This window comes from Caretta caretta, chromosome 3, assembly GCF_965140235.1.
Source record: "Caretta caretta isolate rCarCar2 chromosome 3, rCarCar1.hap1, whole genome shotgun sequence".
In the NCBI taxonomy this organism is placed as follows: Eukaryota; Metazoa; Chordata; order Testudines; family Cheloniidae; genus Caretta; species Caretta caretta.
Window position 1 is genome coordinate 90,645,274 of NC_134208.1, and position 23,795 is coordinate 90,669,068.

A 23,795-nucleotide genomic window follows, 5' to 3' on the forward strand; every position below is an offset into this window, starting at 1 on the left:
AACATGGATTTGTCAAGAACAAATCATGGCAAACCAACCTAATTTCCTTCTTTGACAGGGTTATTTGCTTTGACAGGGTTATTAGATAAGAGGAAATCTGTAGCCATTATATATCTTGATTTTAGTAAGGCTTTTGACACATTCCATGTGACATTCTCATAACCGCATGTGGTCTATATGAAATTACTATGAGCTGGTTGAAAGACCATACTCAAAGACACAGGTGCTGACTTTTGTTTTTCCCGCTGGGTGCTCCACCCCTACTTTCCCCCAAGGACCTGGTCCTGCTGGGCCTCTTCCCCTGAGGTGCCGCCCTCGCTCCGCCTCTTCCCTCCCCCACTCCACCCCTTCCCCGACGACTCCACCCCCTCCCCCGATGTCCCCCTGCCCACTGTTCGCTCATCTTGACCCTCTCCCACAAGTGCCTCCCACCAGCCCCTCCCCGATTGACAGCCAGCCCTGGGGCCCACCGAACAGCTGATTGATGGCCAGCCCTAGGGCCACAGAACCACAATGGCTGGTTGGTGCTGAGCATCCACTATTTTTTCCCGCATGTGCTTGAGCCCCAGAGCACCCACAGAGTCAGCACTTTTGCTCAAAGAGTAGTTATCAGTGGTTTACTGTCAGACTCAGAGGACTTATCAAGTGGGGTCCTGCAAGGGTCTTTCCTGGATCCAGTGCTATTCAATATTTTCATCAATGACTTGGACAATGAAGTGGATAGCACGCTTATAAAATTTGTGAATTACAGCTAGCAGGGAGGGGTTGCTAGCATTTTGGAAGACAGGATTACGAATTGGTCTGACTTCATCAATGTGAAATTCATAAAGACAAGTGCAAAGTACTTCACACAGAAAGAAAAAATATCAATCACACAACTTCAAAACGGGGAATAACTCTAATAGCTCTAAATTATCTAGGGTTATAATGGATCACAAACTGAATATGAGTCAACTCTGTATTGACTGGCGTGTCATATATAAGACACAGGAGGTAATTGCTCTGCTCTATTCTGTACTGGTGAGGCCTCAGCTGGAGTAATGTGTCCAGTTCTGAGCACCACACTTCAGGAAAGAGGTGGACAAATTGGTGAGAATCCAGAGGAAAGCTACAAAATGATAAAAGGTTTAGAAAACCTGAATTTTGAGGAAAGGTTAAAAAAGACAGGCATGTTTTAGTCTTGAAAAAAAAGTAAACTGAGGATTGACCTGAGAACAGTCTTCAAAATTGTGAAGGGCTGTTATAAAGAGGACAGGGATCAATTGTTTTCCATGTCCACTGAAGGAAAGATAAAAAGTAATTGGCTCAATCTGCCTGCAGCAAGGGACATTTAGATTAGATATTAGGAAAAACTTTCTAACTATAAGGATAGGTAAACGTTGGAATAGGCTTCCAAGGGAGGTTGTGGAGATTTTTATTGGAGGTTTTTAAAAGCAGGTTAGACACACGCCTGTGAGGGATTGTCTTGTACACTTGGTCCTGCTTCAGCTCTGGGTGCTGGGTTAGATGACCTCTCAAGGGCCCTTCCAGCCCTCCGTTTCTGTGATTCTATGCATCAGTATCTTCTCTTTACTGATATAATTGCTCTTTTAGTCTATAGTTACTAAAGGGGGAATAACAGTGTGTAAACTTTATGTAATCAACTGGTGATTGTGTTATGGGTCCCCCCTAAGCCAATTCAAAGAGGATATGAGTTGTTACAGTCACTAGCTGCAGAGCATTTGCCCTGGAGCTGGAGCTGCTCATGCTTTTAGCTCTAGAGTTCCCCAGTTCAGTCCTGGTATGTTAACCAGTAGAGGGTGGCTGTCACATTAAGTGGAAGCACATCTGTAGATTTGAACCACTGTGGACCTCAGATGCTCAGGAGGAACTTCCTTTGAGCAGTGGATAGAAGCATCATTGCTTCAAACATTTGAGGTCCACAGCAGTTTGAATACCAGAGGTGCCCCCCTCCTCCATTGAATGTGGTGGCTGCCATGTTGGCCAGCACACCAGAGATTGAACTGAGGGCCCACAGATCCTCTACACACTCACCACTGTATTATATTTACAGTTTTAGAAAAACCCACTCTAGTCAGCATCTGAGAATATCACAGCATGAACTCTACCAAACACTAATGTTTGTTTCTTTCAGGTCAGCTGGAGCTCTCTCAAAGCACTGGTCATCTGATGACTCCACCCATTTCCCCAGCCATGGCCAATCGAGGAAGTGTTATCAACCAGGGCCCAATGGCTGGGAGACCGCCAAGTGTAGGCCCAGTGTTATCCACACATTCACACTGCTCTTCCTATTCAGAGCCCCTTTACCAGACTTTGTCACAAACCAATCAGAGCTATTATGGAAGCAATTCCAATTACCAGGCCATGTTCAGGCCCCAGACCCCTACCCCTTCAGGAGTTTATCACCACAGGGCAGAGCACAGTCGATTCGCAGCCTTGAGTGAGCAGCAGTTCTCCAGAGACTACTTCAGTAGCAGTTGTGCTGTGTCTCCATACAATCCCAGGTCTCCCTCCAACTACGGTCCCTCCTCGACTACACAGGACACACACAATATGCAGTTTTTGAACACTGGGAGCTTCAATTTCCTGGGCAATTCAGTGTCTGCTGCCTGTCCAGGAGCAACATATCCCCCTAATGCTTCCAATGGTATTAATCTTTATAATCATCTTCTTTTCTCTCGGATTATCTATTCATACCCAGAGGGAATACTTGCTCTTTGTCTTTTGCACATAAGGTGTTCTTCAATTCCTGTCCACAACTTCAATCCTCCTGTGCACCCTGGCTGGTTGCCACTGCTTTGATGACACAAAGCAACTGTAAAGCCAGTGTAACTAGCTACTTGAGGATTGATTTCCCTATTCCTACTGCCCTGGGGGATACCCGGGTGGCACAGAGTGCCTTAGCAGCTCCTGTGCTAACCTCCCTCTAGCAGAGTTGGCCTGTCGAGCATAAAGGGAGTAAAAGGCCCATGTCTCTGTGCTTCAGCAATCTCCATTGCTGGAAGAGCCCCTTCGGCAGCTGGTATCAAATGGAGCAACCCTCAAGTTGCTCTTCTTAATACCAGGACAAGTCCCATGGCCAGCTTGCCCCTAGGCGAGGGTAGCAAAACAAAAGTGGCTTAAAGCACAGCTTGGTTGCAATTCAGGATTTTGGTCCTAGTGTGGATTGCTGTGAACTTAAAACAGTGGCCATGTCCCACCCCTAGAGATGTGGTCGGTGAAATGATTCCTATTGGGACTGTGACTTGTAGATCAGTTTATGAAGTGCTTTCGGGTCCTTCAGGATGAAAGGCACAGCACATATGCAATACCATTATAATTAGAATTTTCTTCTCTTGTATTTTTTTCTTGGCCATCCATTTCAAAATCTGTTTACTATTATGGGTCAAATTTTCAAAAGCACAGAATTGAATTAGGGATATGAAGCTGAGTAGATGCTCCTCTGACTACTTGATTGTGGCTGAGATAGGTTTGACTCTGACTTTACATTGAAAGATTCACTCTGTGCCAAAATCTTGGGCAAGTTTTTAGATTCTCTTCCCTCTTCATTGCACATAGATAATGCCTTAGTGTTTAATAAGCTGTGTGCCAAGGAATTCACTAAGAACTACATACTGTAGCTAGTTAGGGAAAACTTAAAAGAAGTGGATTTTACATATTGGATTTATTGTAGCATAATCACTACAACCAGTGACTTGTAGCTAATTTATATTAGTTCTATAAATAATCCTTGTTTAGTTTTTCCTATACATATTCAAGAGAACACAACAAGGATAAATAGAAAATGAAGAAGCCGTGTTTGGAACTAGATCCAGATATTTGAGCTAGGGTTTGAAGTTTGAATTGAAGGCCATATAAAAGTTAGTGTTTTGCTTTGCATTCCACTGTACCAAATTCTTGTAAGAGTGGCTGTTCTAGTTAGGTTTTCTCTCCAGCATGACAGGAACCCAGAAAATTGGCCCCTTCTGGTTTTGGAGCTGACCTGGAACAATGAATTTCAACTTAGAGATGCTAATCCTGTACTACCTAAAATCCAGTGGGTTCAGCTGCAAGCGTTTGGTTTTGACCCATCTGAGATGATAATCATTTTTGCTCTTCAAGAGCATGATCTGTCAGCAGTTCTCAAAGCACTTTACTAGCATTAATTAATTGAAATCTCACAGCGCCCCTGGGAAGTATTATTACCTCCATTTGACAGATGGGGAAACAGAGGCACAGAGGGGTAATGGATTTCCCATGGTCGCGCTGCTAGGCACTAACAGAGATGGCTGTAGAACCCAGATCTTCTGACGCCCGGTCATGCAGTTAAGCCACTAGAGCAACCTTTCTTTTTTATAAAAAGAACAGGAGGACGTGTGGCACCTTAGAGACTAACCCATTTATTTGAGCATGAGCTTTCCTGAGCTACAGCTCACTTCATCGGATGCATACCGTGGAAACTGCAGCAGACATTATATACACACAGAGATCATGAAACAATACCTCCTCCCACCCCACTGTCCTGCTGGTAATAGCTTATCTAAAGTGATCATCAAGTTGGGCCATGTCCAGCACAAATCCAGGCTTTCTCACCCCCCCCCTTTTTTTTTCCAGGGACACACACACACACACACACAAACTCACTCTCCTGCTGGCAATAGCTCATCCAAACTGACCACTCTCCAAGTTTAAATCCAAGTTAAACCAGAACGTCTGGGGGGGGGGGTAGGAAAAAACAAGGGGAAATAGGCTACCTTGCATAATGACTTAGCCACTCCCAGTCTCTATTTAAGCCTAAATTAATAGTATCCAATTTGCAAATGAATTCCAATTCAGCAGTTTCTCGCTGGAGTCTGGATTTGAAGTTTTTTTGTTTTAAGATAGCGACCTTCATGTCTGTGATTGCGTGACCAGAGAGATTGAAGTGTTCTCCGACTGGTTTATGAATGTTATAATTCTTGACATCTGATTTGTGTCCATTTATTCTTTTACGTAGAGACTGTCCAGTTTGACCAATGTACATGGCAGAGGGGCATTGCTGGCACATGATGGCATATATCACATTGGTGGATGTGCAGGTGAACGAGCCTCTGATAGTGTGGCTGATGTTATTAGGCTCTGTGATTGTGTAGAGAGTTGTCACTTTGGATGGGCTATTACCAGCAGGAGAGTGAATTTGTGGGGGGGGGGAGGGTGAGAAAACCTGGATTTGTGCTGGAAATGGCCCAACCTGATGATCACTTTAGATAAGCTATTACCAGCAGGACAGTGGGCTGGGAGGAGGTATTGTTTCATATTCTCTGTGTGTATATAAAGTCTGCTGCAGTTTCCACGGTATGCATCCGATGAAGTGAGCTGTAGCTCACGAAAGCTCATGCTCAAATAAATTGGTTAGTCTCTAAGGTGCCACAAGTACTCCTTTTCTTTTTGCGAATACAGACTAACACGGCTGTTACTCTGAAACCTTTCTTTTTTATGTAGTTATTTTATTTTACTTTTTTGTTTTTTCTCCTGTCAATAGGATACTATGGAAACAACATAAACTACCCAGAATCCCACAGACTTGGCTCAATGGTGGATCAGCATGTTTCTGTAATCAGTAGTGTAAGCAGCATTCGACCACTGCCGCCATACAATGACATTCATGACCCACTCAACATCTTAGATGACAATGGAAGAAAACAGGCAGGCTCATACTATACAGATTCCTCATCTTCAATAGTCTGTCGGACCCCCATAAGTAAGTACCTCTGATGATCAAGCAAGCACTATGAACCTGGTGACACCTTAATACAGTATAGTCTAAACACCTTTGCCAAATCTTGTAGTCCTTACTTAAGGCAAAATATTCACTGATGTCAGTGAGTTTTACCAGAGTGAGAACTGTGTGATCCCAAGATGGTTGGAAAGGTAAATATTAAGAATAAAGGACTAGTTCATCCCCCTTTAACTCCATGGAAGTCAGCTGCATTATACTAGACCCTTATTTTGATTCAATATTATTAATGGGGTCAGAAGAACTGCAAGGAAGATGTAAATCACAGCATAATTAAGCTCTATATACATAATATGTATTTGCTTCTAGACCTCAGCTATTTGATTTCTTTTCCCCACTTTTCTGCTTATCTTGTGCAATAAACAGGCAAAAGAGGCAAGAATAATGTCTTCTATTTTAGATAGCTCATGTGTAGAGCTGGTCAGGAATTTTTCAACAAAACTTTTTTTGGTCCAAAAATGCCAGCTGGGAGAAACTGAAACTGTTCAAGCTTCAATGAATCTCCCAAAAAGAGAAGGTTAAGGAGTGACTTGATTACAGTCTATAAGTATCTACATGGGGAATAAATACTTAATAATGGACTCTTCAATCTAGTAGAGAAAGATATATATAACACAATTCAACAGCTGGAAGTTGAATCTAGACAAATTCAGACTGGAAATAAAGTGTAAATTTTTAATGCTGAGAGTCATTAACCACTGGAACAATTTACCCAGGGTTGTGATGGATTCTCACCGACAATGTTTAAATCAAGATTGGATGTTTTTCTGAAAACTGTGCATTGGGAATTATTGTGGGGAAGTTCTATGGCCTGCGTTAGATTAAATTATCATAGTTTACAGGAGGTCACAGGAGGTCAGATTAAATTATCATAGTAGTCCCTTCTGGCCTTGGAATCTATGAATTTATGAATTCACATGACAATAACACAAACACTGGGGGGGGGAGAGTTTTTAAATTGCCAAAATATCCAGTTTTGACATTTGAAACAAAAAGTTTGAGGTTTCTGAGTCGAAATAACTTTTCATTTAGAAATGTTGGTTATTTAGACTTTAAAAAAGGTTTTAAAGGTGGGTGGGGGAAGACTGACATTCAGACAAAATATTTTGACGTTATCACGATGAAATGTTTTCATTCACCCAAACTGTAAAATATTTCTGCCAGTTCTTGGAAAATTTCTGCGATTTTGATTTTTTGTCACGATTCAGGATGGGAATTTTTTTCAGAATCTCAAAAATGCTCACAGAACAGGGCATTTGTTTTCAGCTCAGCCTGAATCACATCTCACTTGCACTCTACTAGATCATGCCTTTTCTTGGAGTTTCCAAACCACTGAAGCCTGAGTCTTGATAACTTGCTATTGGTGATGTTCCCTTTTTTAACGGTTAATGGTTAGCAATTTTCAAGACTTAGCAATGTTGAAATGCTCAGGGCTATCCTCCACATGTGGTTGAGTATGATCGCCCCAGCTCTCTTTCTGGCTCCTCCTTGCCCACTTTCTCCAAGAGATTTGCATCTGTCTTCTAGTTAAACTAGTTTTGACTAAAAGGGCCACACTCTTGAAATATGCAAAAAATTTTGTGGAACTGTACACTAATTCTGTGGCTGCCAGTCAGGTATCCCTGTTGGCAAGTCTGAAAACATTTAATCTGCTATTGGCACATACAGTCTCCTGATTGTGAGAACAATCATGCTAATAAGTGTGAGCAACAATTTGGGCAAGACAGTCAGACTAAAAATGATTCCCCAAATCTACGAATGGACAGCTGCCCACTCATCCTGCCACTTAACTGTGCCCTTGTTCTTTTCCTTGCAATAACGTCTTAAAGAGCTGTATTCACCTGTGCCAGTCATAAAGAAATCCCCAAACAGTGTTTAACTATGGTTCTTCTGGAGACTTCCAAATAGCCACTGCTGGCTGGCTGGCTGGCTTCTTTAAGAGAAACTTCAGCAGCGAAAAAACACTCTAGGGATTGTCCTCATCAAGAGCCTTTTGTGTCCTGGGATGATATTTGCCAGGTGGAAGGCTTGATTTTTTACACCTAGAGGCAGTGGTGCAGTCTGAGGTTTGGTCAACACTATTAACATATGTTGGTATAACTACGTTGCTCAGGGGTGTGACTTTGCCACGTTGCAGTTGTATTGACCAAATTCCTGGTGTAGACACACTATGTTGACGGGAAGACTTCTCCGGTTAACTTAGCTACCACCTTTCAGGGAGGTGGAGTACCTACCCTGACAGGAGAACCTTTCCCATTGGTGCCAAACTCCTGGTGTAGACACACTATGTTGACGGGAAGACTTCTCCAGTTAACTTAGCTACCACCTTTCAGGGAGGTGGAGTACCCACCCTGACAGGAGAACCTTTCCCATTGGTGCAGTTAGCGTCTTCACTAAGCGTTACAGCAACATAGCTGCACTGGTGCAGGGCTGTAAGTGTAGACAAGCCTTAAGAATCAATACTGGAATGACTGATGCTTGATGGGGGAGGAGGAGGAATAGCAAACCTGCTTCATTTTGCACGCCTTGTGTTAGAGATGGCCTCCTGCTGTGAAGTTCAGCTGGATTTGTAACATCCTAAAAATTCAGAGATGTTCCTTCAGATCTGGGATTTTAGATTATCCCTTTAGAAAGAGAGGAGCCATTTGGGAAATTCATATCTGAATCCAGAATGGGTTCAGATTTCAGCCCCCCTGCCCTCCCCATTACCTGTGTTTAGGGAGATGGCATGTCTGAATACAGGCCTGTACCTAATTAAAGTAAACTGTAGATTAAGATAGAATCGAACAGACAACGTGCAGTGATAGTTACCTTTCTTTTCACAGCTTCTAATATGCAAACTGCAATAGCTGCATCCTCCTCCCAGTGCATGTACGGAACATCTAACCAGTATCCCTCTCAGGAAACGCTGGACTCCCATGGGCAGCCCAACAGAGAGATGGTGCCATCTTTACCACCAATCACCACGGTCTTCATGGGAGCGGCTGCTGGAGACACCTGAATTAGGAGAGGCATTTTGTTTTTTTACACTTATTTTCCACTTCTAGCCTCTGGTGGTTTTGTTAGTTGTCAAAGCCCATCAATGACTGGGATGAAAAAGTATTAAAAACTGGTCTTAAGGAACCCAGCATGAAGATATTAACACCCACACAGAAAACAAGCTGTAGTCAGATTGTGCCCTGCCCATGAGTTGCTCAGAAATTGTCAGCATCAATGCCGTTCTGAAGTCATAACTTCAGGCTGAGCAGAAAGAACCAACGATTCTTGCAGACATGACTTGGCTGTGAAGAGATGATTTTTCCCATTTTTAATTTATTAAATACACTGTTTCAGTCTTTCACGTAAACCTTTTTTGTATAAAAATTGTTTATTTAATGCCTGTGATGCTTGTTATTTATTAGGATTGCAGAGTCACTGTTTACTTTCTCTTGTTTGACAAATAGTCAAATGTATGTGTTCTACCTCCTATGGAAATGTTTACAAGGTCAATTTTTTACGGCTTCAAATCAATCTAAATCAAAATTCTTAAGTTTTCTACTGTTGTGCATTAAAATGTCAATTTCGAATGCTTAGTGCCTTATGCTCCTACTTATGTTAAAGTCAGAGTCCACAAGAATTAATCATGTTTTAGGGCAGTTTGTTTCTTTTAAAATAGTAATAATAAAAATTTAAACACCTTTCTTATTTAAATCCTACCTTTAGAGACTGCAAACATTATCCTCTAAATATTTCATACCACCGCCTGATATTGTTGCCAGATAACTGAAATTAAATGGAAACTGCCACATAATCTCCTGGAATTCTGAAAATATTTGTGCTGTATGGGTCCAATCCAGTGCTCACTGAAGTCAATGGAATGACTGTCATTGTCTTCAGTGGGCCTTTGGCTAGGGCTCTGTGTACCCAGCACGAATGGAGTGGAGATGATCAAAACATATGGCAAAACTCCAGTTATGCTTTAATAAATTTCCCTTTAAAAGGGTCATGATTCTGTAGGAGTGTTTGTGGAGGGGGCGGGCAGCAGAGCCGAATTTAGGGGCAGACAACCTGGGATGCCAGGCTTGGGGGGCACTATTTGGTCTAGGGCTGGCCCTGCCCATGAGCCTCTATATACAGCATTTTCAAGAATTCTATAGAAAGGGGCTGCAACGGTGAGCGGAGGAAGGGATTTATTGGAACATGTGTTCCTACACATGAACAGAGCAAAGAACAGATGCAGAAGCATGCAAACCACGCATCGGTCCTGAAATGGGCTACAAATGCAGTGAAAAATAAGGTATTCAAATGTTTAACAAATGGAAGGGAGGTGCCAAAGTTGCTCCCCTCCTGTGGCACCATTAGGTCTACGGCTGGCCCTGATGGGAATAAACACATAACGCTAACCTGTTGTCATATGCATTTAAGAGGAGACAGTATTACAGTCACCAGTTTTGGTTGGATGTATTCTGTGAGGGTTCATTACAAGATATAATCTTTAATTAAAGATTAACCTTTAATTCCTGGAGACTCCAGGACAATCCTGGAAGGTTGGCAACCCTAGACAGTATCCTACAGAAATGGTCTCAAGCCACAACATTCAGATTTGGATGTAAATGCAAATTTCCCAAATTTAAGGGGCTGTTTAGTTTTATTGGTCCAGTTCAGTCCATTATACACAACTCAGATGAGGATTAGAACTTCCCCATGTGTTGGAGCCACTGGGTTTTTATGGTGGGGGGGAAATGGGTTTATGATGCAGTATTCAGTTTAGTTCCATCTATTGCATAACTTAATTTTCCTTTTTTTTTTTTTTTTAACCGTATCTTCTGTCATGGAAGCCTGACTGCAGCAGAAAGGCAATAATACAGTCAGTGTGAGTGCACATTTATCTGCTATGGTTTCACAGCATAGAAAATAACCCTTTTGAAAAACATCAATTTAACTATCATGGAGCAAAGTAACAATCCCCTCTCATTTTAAACACTGTGATAAAGAAGTGTATAAAATATCAGCCTCTGGAACAAGCCGTAGTACTGCTTAGCACACACCCCTCCAACACCGTTTTCCATAATGGCAACTGATCTAGACAAGCTGAGACAGGATTATACATGTATTGGCTGCAATAGAGAAAACAAGAAAAATATTGTGATATGTCTTTAAGTCATCTCTGCTAATGGTAGCAATGCTAGTCTCACTATACCAGTGGTTCTCAACCCGCGGGCTGCATGCAGCCCAATTAGCACACAGCTGCAGCCCAGCTGTGTGTTAAAGGCTGCCAGGCCTGCGTGGCAGGGTCCAGGATGCCAGGCTGCCCCGCCAGCGCAGCAGGGTCTGGGTCCACCAGGGCTGCCCTGCCCCATGTGGCCGGATCCGGGGCTGCCCTGCCTTGCCATGCCGCGGGGTCCAGGGCTGTCCTGCTGCCCAGCCCCACAGTGGGATCCGCTCCTGGCCCCACTCTGGGGAGGGGTCTCTGGGCGGGGGCTAGGGTGCTGGGCATAGGGATCTGTCAGGGACAATTGGGGGGGGGCGCTGTGGTTCTCAACCGATGGCCCAGGTAACACCCCACAATGATAAATAGGTTGAGAACCGTTTCACTATACAAATGTTGTAAGACAAATGAGAGACTTGAAATGATGTCACACTATGCCAAAAAACTTAACTCAAGTTTGGATGTCTTGCTACAATATATGATCTAGCTCGGCCAGAAGCTATGGAATTACTGGGTGAAATTCTCTGACCTGTGTTAGACAGCAGATCAGATTAGATGGCTATAATGGTCCTTTCCGGCCATAAAATCTATGAGATTATGAACATGTAACAAAGAAAGTAGAGCTGCAATCTCATCTATGTTATCCCCCCATCATTGTGCTGATTTACTATAGTTTATAAATTGGCATTTTATATTAGGTCTTCCCTTTCATACAGGAAGCAGTGAGCAGTTAAGGGGAAGTACTTAAATACAGATTTCAAACTCAATATACTGTGCCACAAAGGTAAAAGTCTCACAAGGCTGCACCACAATGGGGATTGGCCAAATAGGAGAGAGAGTGGCTCTACCCACTTGCTGCAATATCTAGGGACTAGATATAACCAAAGGGGGAATTGTTATCCAGAAAAAGGATCTGCGTAGCTAATTAAAGGGTTTTGTCATAAAGTGCTTCATTTAAACCCTTCATCTTTGGATAAGACAAGACCCAATATCTCAATACCCATCAGTAAATATTAGCAGATTAACATTATAATGGACACTGGATGCAGGCCAGCTAAAATATTAAACTACTATAAGATGTAATTCATTACCGACAGCAGGAGCCGTAAAAAAAAACAAGCATCTAATATTTAAATAATCATCTAAATGGCTCAACCAATCAAGAGGCCCTTTACATGGTCAGAAGACTCAGAGTTTGTTATTTAATTAAAAACAGGGCAAATAGCATGGGATTTGATATTCTAGCAATTCAAATGAGCAATCGGTGCCTTTATGGCCTTATAGTCTAGTCAAAAGTGTGGTTTGGTATATTTAATGCTACACTACGTAATGTGAATTTCCTTCTAAGATCAATCTAAAGCTTGCTTATGTGAATTCAGATCATTTAAGAACTTTTTAAGATTCTTATTTTTGGCATTGTACCATCATTAAAGAAGTAAATAATAGACTCAGTGGAGAGTGATCATTTGGAAATACTGTCTAAATAGTTTGAGCATATGTTGTATACAAATTCATGTGTCATTTCTAGTATGTATATTCCAGAAAGTCAATTCAACGTGATAAAAACTTGCAGGTATAGATTGCATGTGACACAATTATTCACTAGCAAATAAGAATATTCCAAAAACCAAAATCTGAGAGCCATTCCTCAAAAAAGGGAGATGAGAACTGACAGTGAGTTTGGACTGTGCAGTATATGAGTGGGTGGATGAATTAATTCCTCTACTCTGCTCTCTGTTCAACAATAAAACAGATAAAAATGCAAGTGACTGAGACACAAGCAGCAATATTAATACCAGAGAAGTAGCTGAGAGTTCATAGATATGGGCCCTGATGCTGTCCTTAATTATGGGAGGCCTGGAAAGAATGTATCTCCAGAACTGATACAGAGGTGTACTACTTGTCATCTGAAAATAAGTTGACTGTGGGATTTTGCTCCACTCTCAGTACCAGTGAACAGAGTCTGCCCCTCACTACAAATGCACTGTGGAAAGTAAAGGGAAACTACAAAAGACGGTGGAGCTGCAAGGAAATGGGCCCGTGTTCATGGTTTTGTGGGCTAGGGGCTTGTGGAGAAACTGATCCATCTCCAAAGCTGGACTAATTGCAAATGCACAAGCCAAGACCACTGTCAGAGTCCCTCACGGAAAGGTGGAGGTACAGCAGAGCCAACTCCTCTCGGTGTCACAGCTATTTGGCACCACTAATAACAATCTGTTAGGAAAAGAATTAAAGATGGGGCAGAGAAATGCAAGAACCTGGCAGAAAAAAGAAAGTCATGAACTCAGGTCACCATTGGCATAGCCCTGGGACATAGAATGGTAGACATTATCACCAGATGGGGAAACCTCACAAGGGGTGTAACTAGTGCCACTGCCAACCAATTGCCAACACAAATGGTCCCAGTTCAAAGAAGAATACAGAGAGCCAGAAAACAGTTATGGCTGGGGAGCAGGCCAAAGAAAGCCGAGCCAGACAGCCCCTTCACTCCACAAATGTATGCAGACAGCAGCAACTAGCATGGAGAGGGCGACAGTTACAGAGGACACAGACAGAAAGTATAAATATTCAACTCATAGATATCAAGTCTCATGATCTTCCATTGTAACAAAACAGGGATGATAAGGACTGCAAACATACAAAAACATTGATGAATGGATGGGAAATAAAGGAATGCATGGGATACAGTTAATAAAGTGACAGACTGGAGTAGAGGACCATCAGGAACTGGGAGCTGACAGGACTGGGCAGGCCAAAAACAGAACACAGAGACACTAGATTCCCTGTTACCTCTGTGGTGTTAACACACATGGAAATGAGAAGCAATATTTCCTATTGCTTCACCATTCACATGAAGAAATACTCTGCATACCAACTAGCAGAAGAACATAAGCACTAGAAAAAGCACACCTACAAGTCACTTCCTGGTTGGTCCCTTTTCCATCAAACTACCCTGCCCCTCAGAAAAGTCATATCCTTTCTGATTGTGCACCATCCTGATTATACATCAAGATAGTACAGGCAGATACATTCCTCCTGGATTTCCAAGCAGGCTTTTTTGCTTATGCTGAATTATCCTGAGAAGAATAGAGCCCCGTCGAGTCATTGCCCACAAAGCATCACCATCACAAAAAGGAAAAGTACAGGGATGTGACCAAAACCTGGGTTCAAATACCCCCAAACTATGGGGACAGAAGAATATGGCATCTAAACCTGGATAAGGCTTCAAATATTATTATTGCCATCCTGGAGTCAGCCAGAAATATAAATTCTAGAGTTGGCCAGAAAATGAGGAATCACCCTCCTTTCATCCCCCCTCCCATGTCCTTTTCTTTATAAAACCCCCAGACATAAAAATTTCTATTTTTGGCAGTTTTCTGACAAACAATTTTGGCTACAAACTTCCAAAAACTTATTTTTTATTGTTTGAAACCCCCAAAATGTTGGGGTTAGGGGTTTTGGTTTTCCAAAGAAAAGTGGAAATTTTCTGTGGGGGAAAAAAAATCCAAACAGGTCTTGAGCCTAAAATTTCTGGCCTACTCGTGGATGACAGACACTTTCTAGGAAAACTTATCAGCGAGAAGACTGCTGCTCAAAAAATGTCATAATTTCCAAGATGGACATCAGCCATGGACATAAAGAAAATCAAAATTCAAATGAATGTAGTTCTGAGGGGACCACTGGGACTCCGGCACCTCTGATGCGTTATATAAAAAAGCCTCCATGCTCTTGTGAGTTGCGAAAGACATCTCTGTCCTACTGCAAAGATCAGTACCTTTAGAATCCCAGATAAATAAAATCTTTGCATGCTTTCAAAATAGCACAGCGCATGATCAGCAGATGATGCAATTGGAGAGTGACGAGACGGTTCCGTGCACAAAGCAGCAGTACATAAGATACCCTTATGCTGATTATTGACTTTGAATTGGCGAAGGGGGCAACTGGTCGCTGTCTGAATGGTCATTAGTACCACATACGCCTGGACAGGCTAGATCTCAATGGGAAATAGAGGCTTTGTCCGCACTTGGGATCAGCATGATGTCCCAGGTGGCTAAGCGTCTGCAAGCTAGGGCAGATCACTTCTAACAGCTTGGCACACAACATGAAAAACTGCTCAAAGTTCAACATTATTGAAATAATGATGGTAATGGAAATGGAACTGGTGAATGCAGCTTCCCAGAGGCAGGGAAGCTGCTTATCCAGGTGGGAGATCCTGCCCACAAATCCCACTGCCGCTCTCCATGGTAACAGGGCATCTGCGAGGTTCAGTTTCTCCAAAGGGATTGAATCATCAAAAGTGGGACCTTCCACCCACCTTTCGCTTCTGGGTGAGGAGCAGGTCTGGGAATGAGGGTGATAGGAGGCAGAAATTCAGGCCCATATTGTGCATTTCCAAAGGCAGAATAAGCAATGCTATCGAATGAGCTCAGTAATATTCATATGTTTAAAAGCCTCCATGTCTATCCTGTTCAGATTCTTGATACGTGCTGGTTTTTCCCCTCTTATAATGGGAGCACAGATAGACACCCATTTGGAAACGCATAAAAGATTATATTAAGCGATTGAAATAGGAAAATCTACTTCCCTTTCTCTTGGCTTAGTTGATTATTATCCTTGATCAAATAAAGGGCCACATGTTCACATTGCCCTTATGCCCTGGTTGCTACAGTAAAAAGAGACATACAGGGAAATTCTGCATTTAAAAAGAGATTGATATTCTATGTTTTTTTCCTGTACTGTACATTCATAATGGTAAATTAATAGCGTATTTCTCCCATCCTAACATTCACCTTCATGTGGAAGGTTTATTCTACAAGACAGTCACCTCCTTGACAGAGAAAAATAATTACATCTACATCTAGAAAGTTACATGTATAAAGTTTCATCTTTTAGACAACCTACACTCCAATTAAAATTGCTTGTAACTATAAGAGAGAAGTGGACAAATCACAGCCCTTGCCACCCAAATGCAGCGCTTGTAGTTCTCTAATCTGGAATGTAGTTCTCTCTAATACCGTCTCTATCTGCTCTCATTTTTACTAGAGAAGGAGCAGGTCTCAGAGATTAGCTGAGACTTTTAGCATCCTTTAGTGGCATCTTTATATTGAATCTGCTCTTTTGATATAGAGTAGCTATGTAGCTCACTGGTTAGTGTGTGGAACATGGCCCCCACTATGGCCAACCTACAGAGGGTATCCCCTAGCCCTCAGCTACGGGATCTAAATCTTGAGTTCATATTCATGCTTTTAGCTCTAGAAGTGAGCTGGTCCAACACCCACCCTGGTCGCCACAGGTACAGACCTCATGCTCCTGAAAAGTTGCTCACATGGTGTTCCTTTGGGTGTCATTGCCATTATAGCTCTATTTCATATCTATTTTTGAAGTTGCCAATATGTTTAAGTTTTTATATTTGGAGTCCTGTTAAAGCCCACGTTAATTGTCTTCAATTTCTATTAGAAGACTCTCTGTGGGTTTTTTTAACACTGTTAGAGACAACTCTTAGTGTTTGACACAGTGAACAAAGCTATATCATGTTTCCATGATTTTTCCAGAACATTCACCTCTACGCGGAACCTCAGCATTTAACTCCCTCTAAAGTCCTAATCTGAAAGGTGAATTTCCACCCTAAATGCATAATATATTGCTAAACAACGATTAATATCAAAAGGAATTTAGAGGATTTAGCCAAATGTTCAAACTTTGGTGACTTAACTTACTCATGTACTGTAAATCTGGATTTAGGCACTTAAGTCCCTTCACACGGAGAAGACACCACATACCAAAGAGTTCTTCACTTTAGCAGCAAAAGGTGTAACAAGAATTAGTGGCTGCAAAGTGAAGGCAAACACATTCAGTTAGGAAATGAGGCACAATTTTTTTTAACAGTCAGGGTGATTAATCATTGGAACGAACTATCAAGGAAGTGAAGGATTCTCTCTCTCTTGAAGTCTTCAGGTCAAGACTGGATGCTTTTCTGGAAGAGAGGCTTTAGTGAAACACAAGTTACTAGGCAGAATAAGGAGTAACTGGGTGACATTCTCTGGCCTGTGTTCTGCAGGAGGTCAGACTAGATGATCTAATGACCCTTCTGACTTTATAATCTGTGAGTCTATTAGATAAGTGGTTTGACTTTCAGAGGCGCTGAGCACCCTCAACTTCCATGAAGTCAGTGGAGATGCTGGCATTTAGCATCGCTGAAAATCATATATTTCTGTGGGCAAATAGGAATTTAGGTGCCTAACTAGGTACCAAAGCCTAGATTTTTAAAGGTATTTTGGCATTGCTCTGCTCAGAGTTGCAAAGCCTAAGTGATTTAGACAGCTAAGTTCAATTTTCAACAGTGATTAAGGCACTTAGCAGCCTAAGACTCATGGACTCGGGCTCCTAAGTGCCTGTGTATCTTTTGAAAATAGGACTTAGCCGGCTAAGTAATTGAGGATTTACAACTCTGAGCAGAACAACAACTAAAAATATCTTTAAAAATCTGGGCTCAACACTTGAAAAGGGTTCCCTTCATTCAGTTAATTGATAATTGACAATTCTCTATTTAACTTCCTACATAAGTGACCTGATTTTCTAAAGTGCACCCAGCGTTCCTTCCTGACTGCCATTACTCAAATGACTCTATGAAGTAGTAAATGCTGAAGGGCTGCACGGACCATAAACAAAACAAACAACAGTTATTTTCCTTATAATTGCCAGGACATGTTCATTTGCGCACATATTATTTACCATTTTCTCATAATAATCATTGTTAAAACACTTTAGTTTGATTTTCATCATGACAATAATACCACCATCCCCAACACATTGGGTTTAGTCCTTCTCCCAGTGAAAGTCAGTCAGTCAGAAAACTGCCATTGATTTAAAAAGCAGTAAGGACTATTAAAGCCCAGTATCAGCATTTTAATCCCAGTATCATTAAATAGGTCACACACATAGTATATTAAATGTGAGCTGAAAAAACTGGCTCATAAGGAACTAATTATGTGGGGCTTGGGGGCTTTTTAAAAATTAATTTAGATGGAATTTCTCACATATTTGCATTCAAATCACGCTGTTCAACTTTTCATCAGCCTCCAAGAATTGTGGAGACATTTCCACTTTTGGTGAGCAATTCTGCGAAGTGAATCTATGACCAGGCAACTTAAGATAGACAAGAGATTGACCAGCTCTATGTCTCCACAAGCACAAATACAAACTTACAACTTCTAGCATGGTTGCATTGTTTAACAGTAAAAAACCTGTCTCTGTTAAGCACCACTTTATCTGCTGTCCTCAAGAAGAGCTCCTGAGACAAAAATGCCAAACAAACCTGGGCTGAGATCAAAGCTTAGGCCTGTGCATCATGTGTGATCAGCACGTCATATAGAAGAACAATTGGATACCTGATATTCAGGTACATACACCATGTGACATATCTGATGTCACCATTTTTATCTGTGCTGATAGCAACTGCTTCTGTACCAGACAATGTAGAACGACAGCACAAAGTGAGCACTGTTAAAGTACAACTTTAAAGATACTCTGCCATTTTTATAAACCACAGGCCATTTGCACCTGATAGATTCCAAGGCCAGAGGGAACCACTGTGATCATCTAGTTTGGCCTCCTGTATAGCAGAGGGCATGGAACTCCGAGATAATTCCTTTTGAACTTTGCACTGAGTTATAAAATACATTTTTTGTTTTATTAATGATTGAGAGGTGACAGAGTAGCCAGGATCTGGGCTGAAGGAGCTCCCTCCAACTTCCTGGCAGTGGAAAGATGGTTGGTAAAACTCAAGACCTGAGGTTTGAAATGAGGGACAGTAAAATAGGGCTAAAGAGAATTTCTAAGGAGGGCTCCAAAAAGTTGTTTGAATGAATAAATAATAAAGACAAATATTTATAAGCAAGAATATAAAATATTTATTTTACATTTAATGGTGCGGTCTGGCAGTAGTGATAAGTGGTCAGAGCAGGGGACTGGGAATCAGGATCCAGCCTTCTATTGATATCTTCTCATCTGTAAGATCAGGGGAGGAAGGGGGAAATATACATTACCTGCCTTTAGTTATTATTATTACTTATAGCTTTATTTCAGAACATACACTCAATAAGAGGCAGCCCATGACCTGAAGAGGGTACAATCTAAACAAACAAGTCAAAGGATGGGAGAAAGAAAAGACTTCTACACCCATTTCACAGAGGCTCAGAGAGATCTTAATCTCTGGTCTACAATTAAAAGTTATACCAGTATAACTATGTTGGTTAGGCGTGTGATTTTTTGCTGAAGTAGTTACATAGGTATAAAACCCTAATGTGAACACAGTTATATTGGTATAAAAGTGCTTATAAAAGTAGCTTATTTCCTTTCCAGTATGGGAATAAGGGATACCAGCCAAGCTCTTTTATACACAATAAATGTGTCTACAATAGGGGGTTGTATTGCTTTAATTATACTGGTGTAGCACAACTTTTGTGTGTAGACAAGCCCTAAATGACTTGTCCAAGGAAATCACAGGGGTGTTAATGTTTGTGAAGTGTTGAGAGCCTCAGATGAAATATAGTATACAGACTACTAGGAGTGATGGGGCTGGTTGGCTGGACAGACAGATAGATATGCACACTTTTATTGTTATTGTCATTCTTACCCCAGGTTAAATTTCTCTATTCTTTTACCAAGCATAAGGAGTCCTTTACTTCTCTGTGTGGGCTATCCCCATTGCCAGACACCATGCCAGCGCCAAGGGGGAAGCATAGGAGTGGGTGGGGCTAAGGTTCCACCCCCACCCTCAGTGTGCTGGCCAGCGCAACTGAACCAATGTGATGGGGGAAGTAACCCATGCCAACAAAAGGGCTGGCACAGTTTATTTCTGCCCTTAACCTAGGGGGCAGCAGGGACCAGGATTTATGGTTATAATCATAATCCAGCCAAAAGCATTTTCTTCAACTCCGCTGTAAGTCTCCTGATACAGTGTGTGCACTTTTGCTTGTTGTCCTAGAGAGAGGAAATTATCCTCATTTTCCCTATTGATGATGGCACACTAGCTCCACGAAACAAGAGGTTGTGAAATCTACATTGCAATTAAAAACGTTATGGAGTTTTTGTACTTTAAAAGGGATGGGGGTGGGGGAAATCACCCTTGTACTACAACAGATGGTTTAAATGTGGCGATTACAAAATCCTGAAGTTAAAATAGTTTAATTACAAAGTCAATACTGCCTCCAACCTCTGCTGAGGCTCTTGTGTAAAAACAACAGACGGCAGAGTGCAAACGGTAGGACAATGTTTAACCAGAACTTTGCATTAGCTACTGCGGCTATAGCTCTCCATCAGGCCTTTAGTAAACTGACGATCAACTGATTTTTCCCAGTTTATATTTGTTAACCATCTCTGCTTTAGTATCAAGGCATGGCAGCTAAAGGGGAACAAACCAATCTGAGACAAATGGAAAGACTTTACTGAAACATGAGGTGCAATAGCCAGATGGTAATTTTAAAGAAAGGCTAAGGCCCAGTTTCTAAAAAATGGGCTCCATCTTCCAGTACTATGGACATATAATTTAGGCATGGTTTGACATCCAGATAATAATTAGGGCCCAAATGGAATTGGGAATTATTAACGAAGGAGAAATAAGCAAGTATTTTAAGACTCATTGTATGATAAAGCTCTAGCTATATTAAAGAAATCATAACATGGTATTTTGAATTAAAATGACTATTAAGAAAGTTCTGATTTATTTCATACTAGGGATTCTGATGAAAAAATTAGAGATATAGGAAGAAAGAGAGGGGAAAAAAATTGGAATGATTTTAAATGGCAAGAATCTTATTTCATTCCCCCGGAAAAAGCAGTATAGAGGAACCCTGATCACCACATTCTAGAGGAGTTGAGTCCAGATACGATAGAGCTAAATTCAACAGCTAAGAACCCATAGTCTTGTTCTTTACTATCAAATATACATACCATACATCTTCCTTAACAACTGCAGAGGACATTATACACATAGAGGCATCCAGCTTATTTATTATTACTATAGCCTTGTATAAGAAGCCAGAATAGGCAGAAATTGCCAGTACTGCGAAGAATTGCTTCATGTCACAATCTTGTTGTATCTGCACCTGGCGTGTCGTATCATAGGATATTTACATTCACATTACACACACTCCATGAGGTACTGCTCTAATACCATGTGAGAGTGATAAATATAGATAATATAGATAACTGTTTGGTGAAAAGGGAATCAAATTCATGCCATTCAAAGAACATGCTGCCAATTGTGGGCCCAGTTCTGATGCTATTTCTCCCCATTGACTTAGGTGGGACTTTTCATGGAGTATGATGTTTGTCAGTATCAGTAACACAGAAATGGGCTCCAAAATGAGAAGGCAAAATAGGGCTTGATACTCTTCTTGCTAACACAGATTTTTATACTGGGCTAACTCCATTGACTTAATAGAGTTACTCCTGATCTACAATGATGAAGATGAAATGGGAATCAGGCCCTTGATGTGTGAATTTTCCTTTCCTCATTCCCTTTTGCCCCTTCCTGTTAAATTTGTATAGTGAGTAGAAGACAGTGGATTCAGGTGACGGAGGACATATTTGCTAAGCAGAATAAACATTTGATAATTTATCTGTTACCTTTATGATCTTAATAGATGTTATCAAGGATAACTTGTGAAAACTCTTCTAGTTATTGGACAAAGGAGCCTTTCTTGGTGCTGATTGGCTAAGACTTTGTGGGAGGAGTCTTCCTCATGACTCCAAGGGAAAATGTTCATTAGTCCTTTGGGTGGAAGGGGAAAACATCCTTAGGGCTCGATCTTGCAAGATGCTGCACATGCTGACCCATTCCAGCCAAATACTTCTATACATGCTTAACCTTACTTATCTGAGTAATCCCACTGACTTCAAATTGAAGTTAAGCAGCTGCTTAAGTGCTTTGAGGGACCGCAGAGTGCAGAGAATTGGTTCTAATTCTAACACAGACAAAATTTATACTGGTGATCTATTGGCAACAGAGTCAATGGCAAAGCACTGCCAACACAAAGGTATATTGGATTAATATTTTTAACAGAAACAGAAATTTATAAGTTTCCATAGGAGATGAATACAAGAGGGCTGTTTGTTATTTACTTGGGGTTATTCTTACTAGCTCTAACTCTAAATCAAATATTTGCAGATTTACTCCTGCAGCTTGCATATGTACAAGCTGCTGGACACGCTGACCCACTCCACCAATTTCAAACAAAAAGGATCTCCAAGTGAGATTTTCATTTTATCCTTATCCTAGAGCCTGGGTGAATCCGAGTTACATCTGGACCCATGGGAAAGAGGCCCTTGAGGAATTCCACCAGGATTTCAACGATTTCCACCACCCCCCCCCCCATCAACCTCAGCCTGGACCAGTCCACACAAGAGATCCACTTCCTGGACACTAAAGTGCAAATAAGCGATGGTCACATAAACACTACCCTATACCGAAACCTACTGACCGCTCTACTTACCTACATGCCTCCAGCTTCCATCCAGACCACATCACATGATCCATTTGTCTACAGCCAAGCTCTAAGATACAACCACATTTTCTCCAATCCCCCAGACAGAGACAAACATTTACAGGATCTCTATCAAGCATTCTTAAAACTATAATACCTACCTGCTGAAATGAAGAAACAGATTGACAGAGCCAAAAGGGTGCCCAGAAGTCACCTACTACAGGACAGGCCCAACAAAGAAAGTAACAGAACGCCACTAGCTGTCACCTTCAGCCCCCAACTAAAACCTCTCCAGCGCATCATCAAGGATCTACAATTTATCCTGAAGGACGATTACTCACTCTCACAGACCTTGGGAGACAGGCCAGTCCTCGCTTACAGACAGCCCCCCCCCCCAACCTGAAGCAAATACTCACCAGCAACTACACACAACAGAACAAAAACACTAACCCAGGAACCTATCCTTGCAACAAAGCCCGTTGCCAACTCCGTCCACATATCTATTCAAGGGACATCATCATAGGACCTAACCACATCAGCCATACCATCAGGGGCTGGTTCACCTGCACATCTACCAATGTGATATATGCCATCATGTGCAAGCTATGCCCCTCTGCCATGTATACTGGCCAAACCAGACAGTCTCTGTGCCAGGGATCTCAAACTCAAATCACCACGAGGACCACATGAGGACTAGTACATTGGCCTGAGGGCCACATCACTGACACCTTTTCATATAAAGGTACAAAAGCCTCCACCCCCGGCCCCATCCCCACTCCATCCCTTCCATGAAGCCCTGCCCCGCCCCACCTCTTCCCACCCCTTCCCGACCTCCATTCCAACCCCTTCCCCAAAGTCCCCACCCCAACTCCGCCCCCTCCCTGGCCCTATTCCACCCCTTCCCCAAATCCCCGCCCTGGCCCCACCTCTTCTCCACTTCCTCCCCTAAGTGCGCGGTGTCCCACTCCTCCCACCTCCGTCCTGGAAAGCACTAAGCAGTGCCAAACAGCTGTTTGGTGGCAGGCAGTGCCTGGAGGTAGGCAGAGGAGTGGGGACGTGGCGCACTGGGTAGGAAGGGGGGCAGCGGGTGGGGGGAGCTTGGCAGGCCTCAGCAAATAACTCCGAGTGTTTGATACCCCTGCTGTAAGCAAAAGAATAAATGGACATAAATCAGACCTCAAGAAAGATAATATTCAAAAACCAGTCGGAGAACACTTCAACCTCAGTCCTTCAATTCCCAGTCCTGTCTCCTTTCTCAACCCTAAACACTTGTTTAGTAACTTACAGCCTATTTGACAGCAAGAGAGGCTCTGCTGCATCCTTTCCCACTATGATTAAGGGTGCTTCCCATCTGGTAAGAGTGTTG

General features: G+C 42.0%; 1 protein-coding gene across 1 annotated transcript in view; it reads left to right on the forward strand.

Annotated features, from left to right (window-relative positions):
• RFX6 (regulatory factor X6) overlaps positions 1-9,285 on the forward strand; it is a 53,103-nt gene extending 43,818 nt beyond the window's left edge. Inside the window, exons 17-19 of the mRNA XM_075126192.1 lie at positions 2,135-2,647; positions 5,501-5,719; positions 8,581-9,285. Of these exons, the coding sequence (XP_074982293.1) occupies positions 2,135-2,647; positions 5,501-5,719; positions 8,581-8,756 (908 nt within the window). The 3' untranslated portion in view covers positions 8,757-9,285. The remainder of the gene's footprint in view (positions 1-2,134; positions 2,648-5,500; positions 5,720-8,580) is intronic.
• Positions 9,286-23,795: the final 14,510 nt, after the last annotated feature.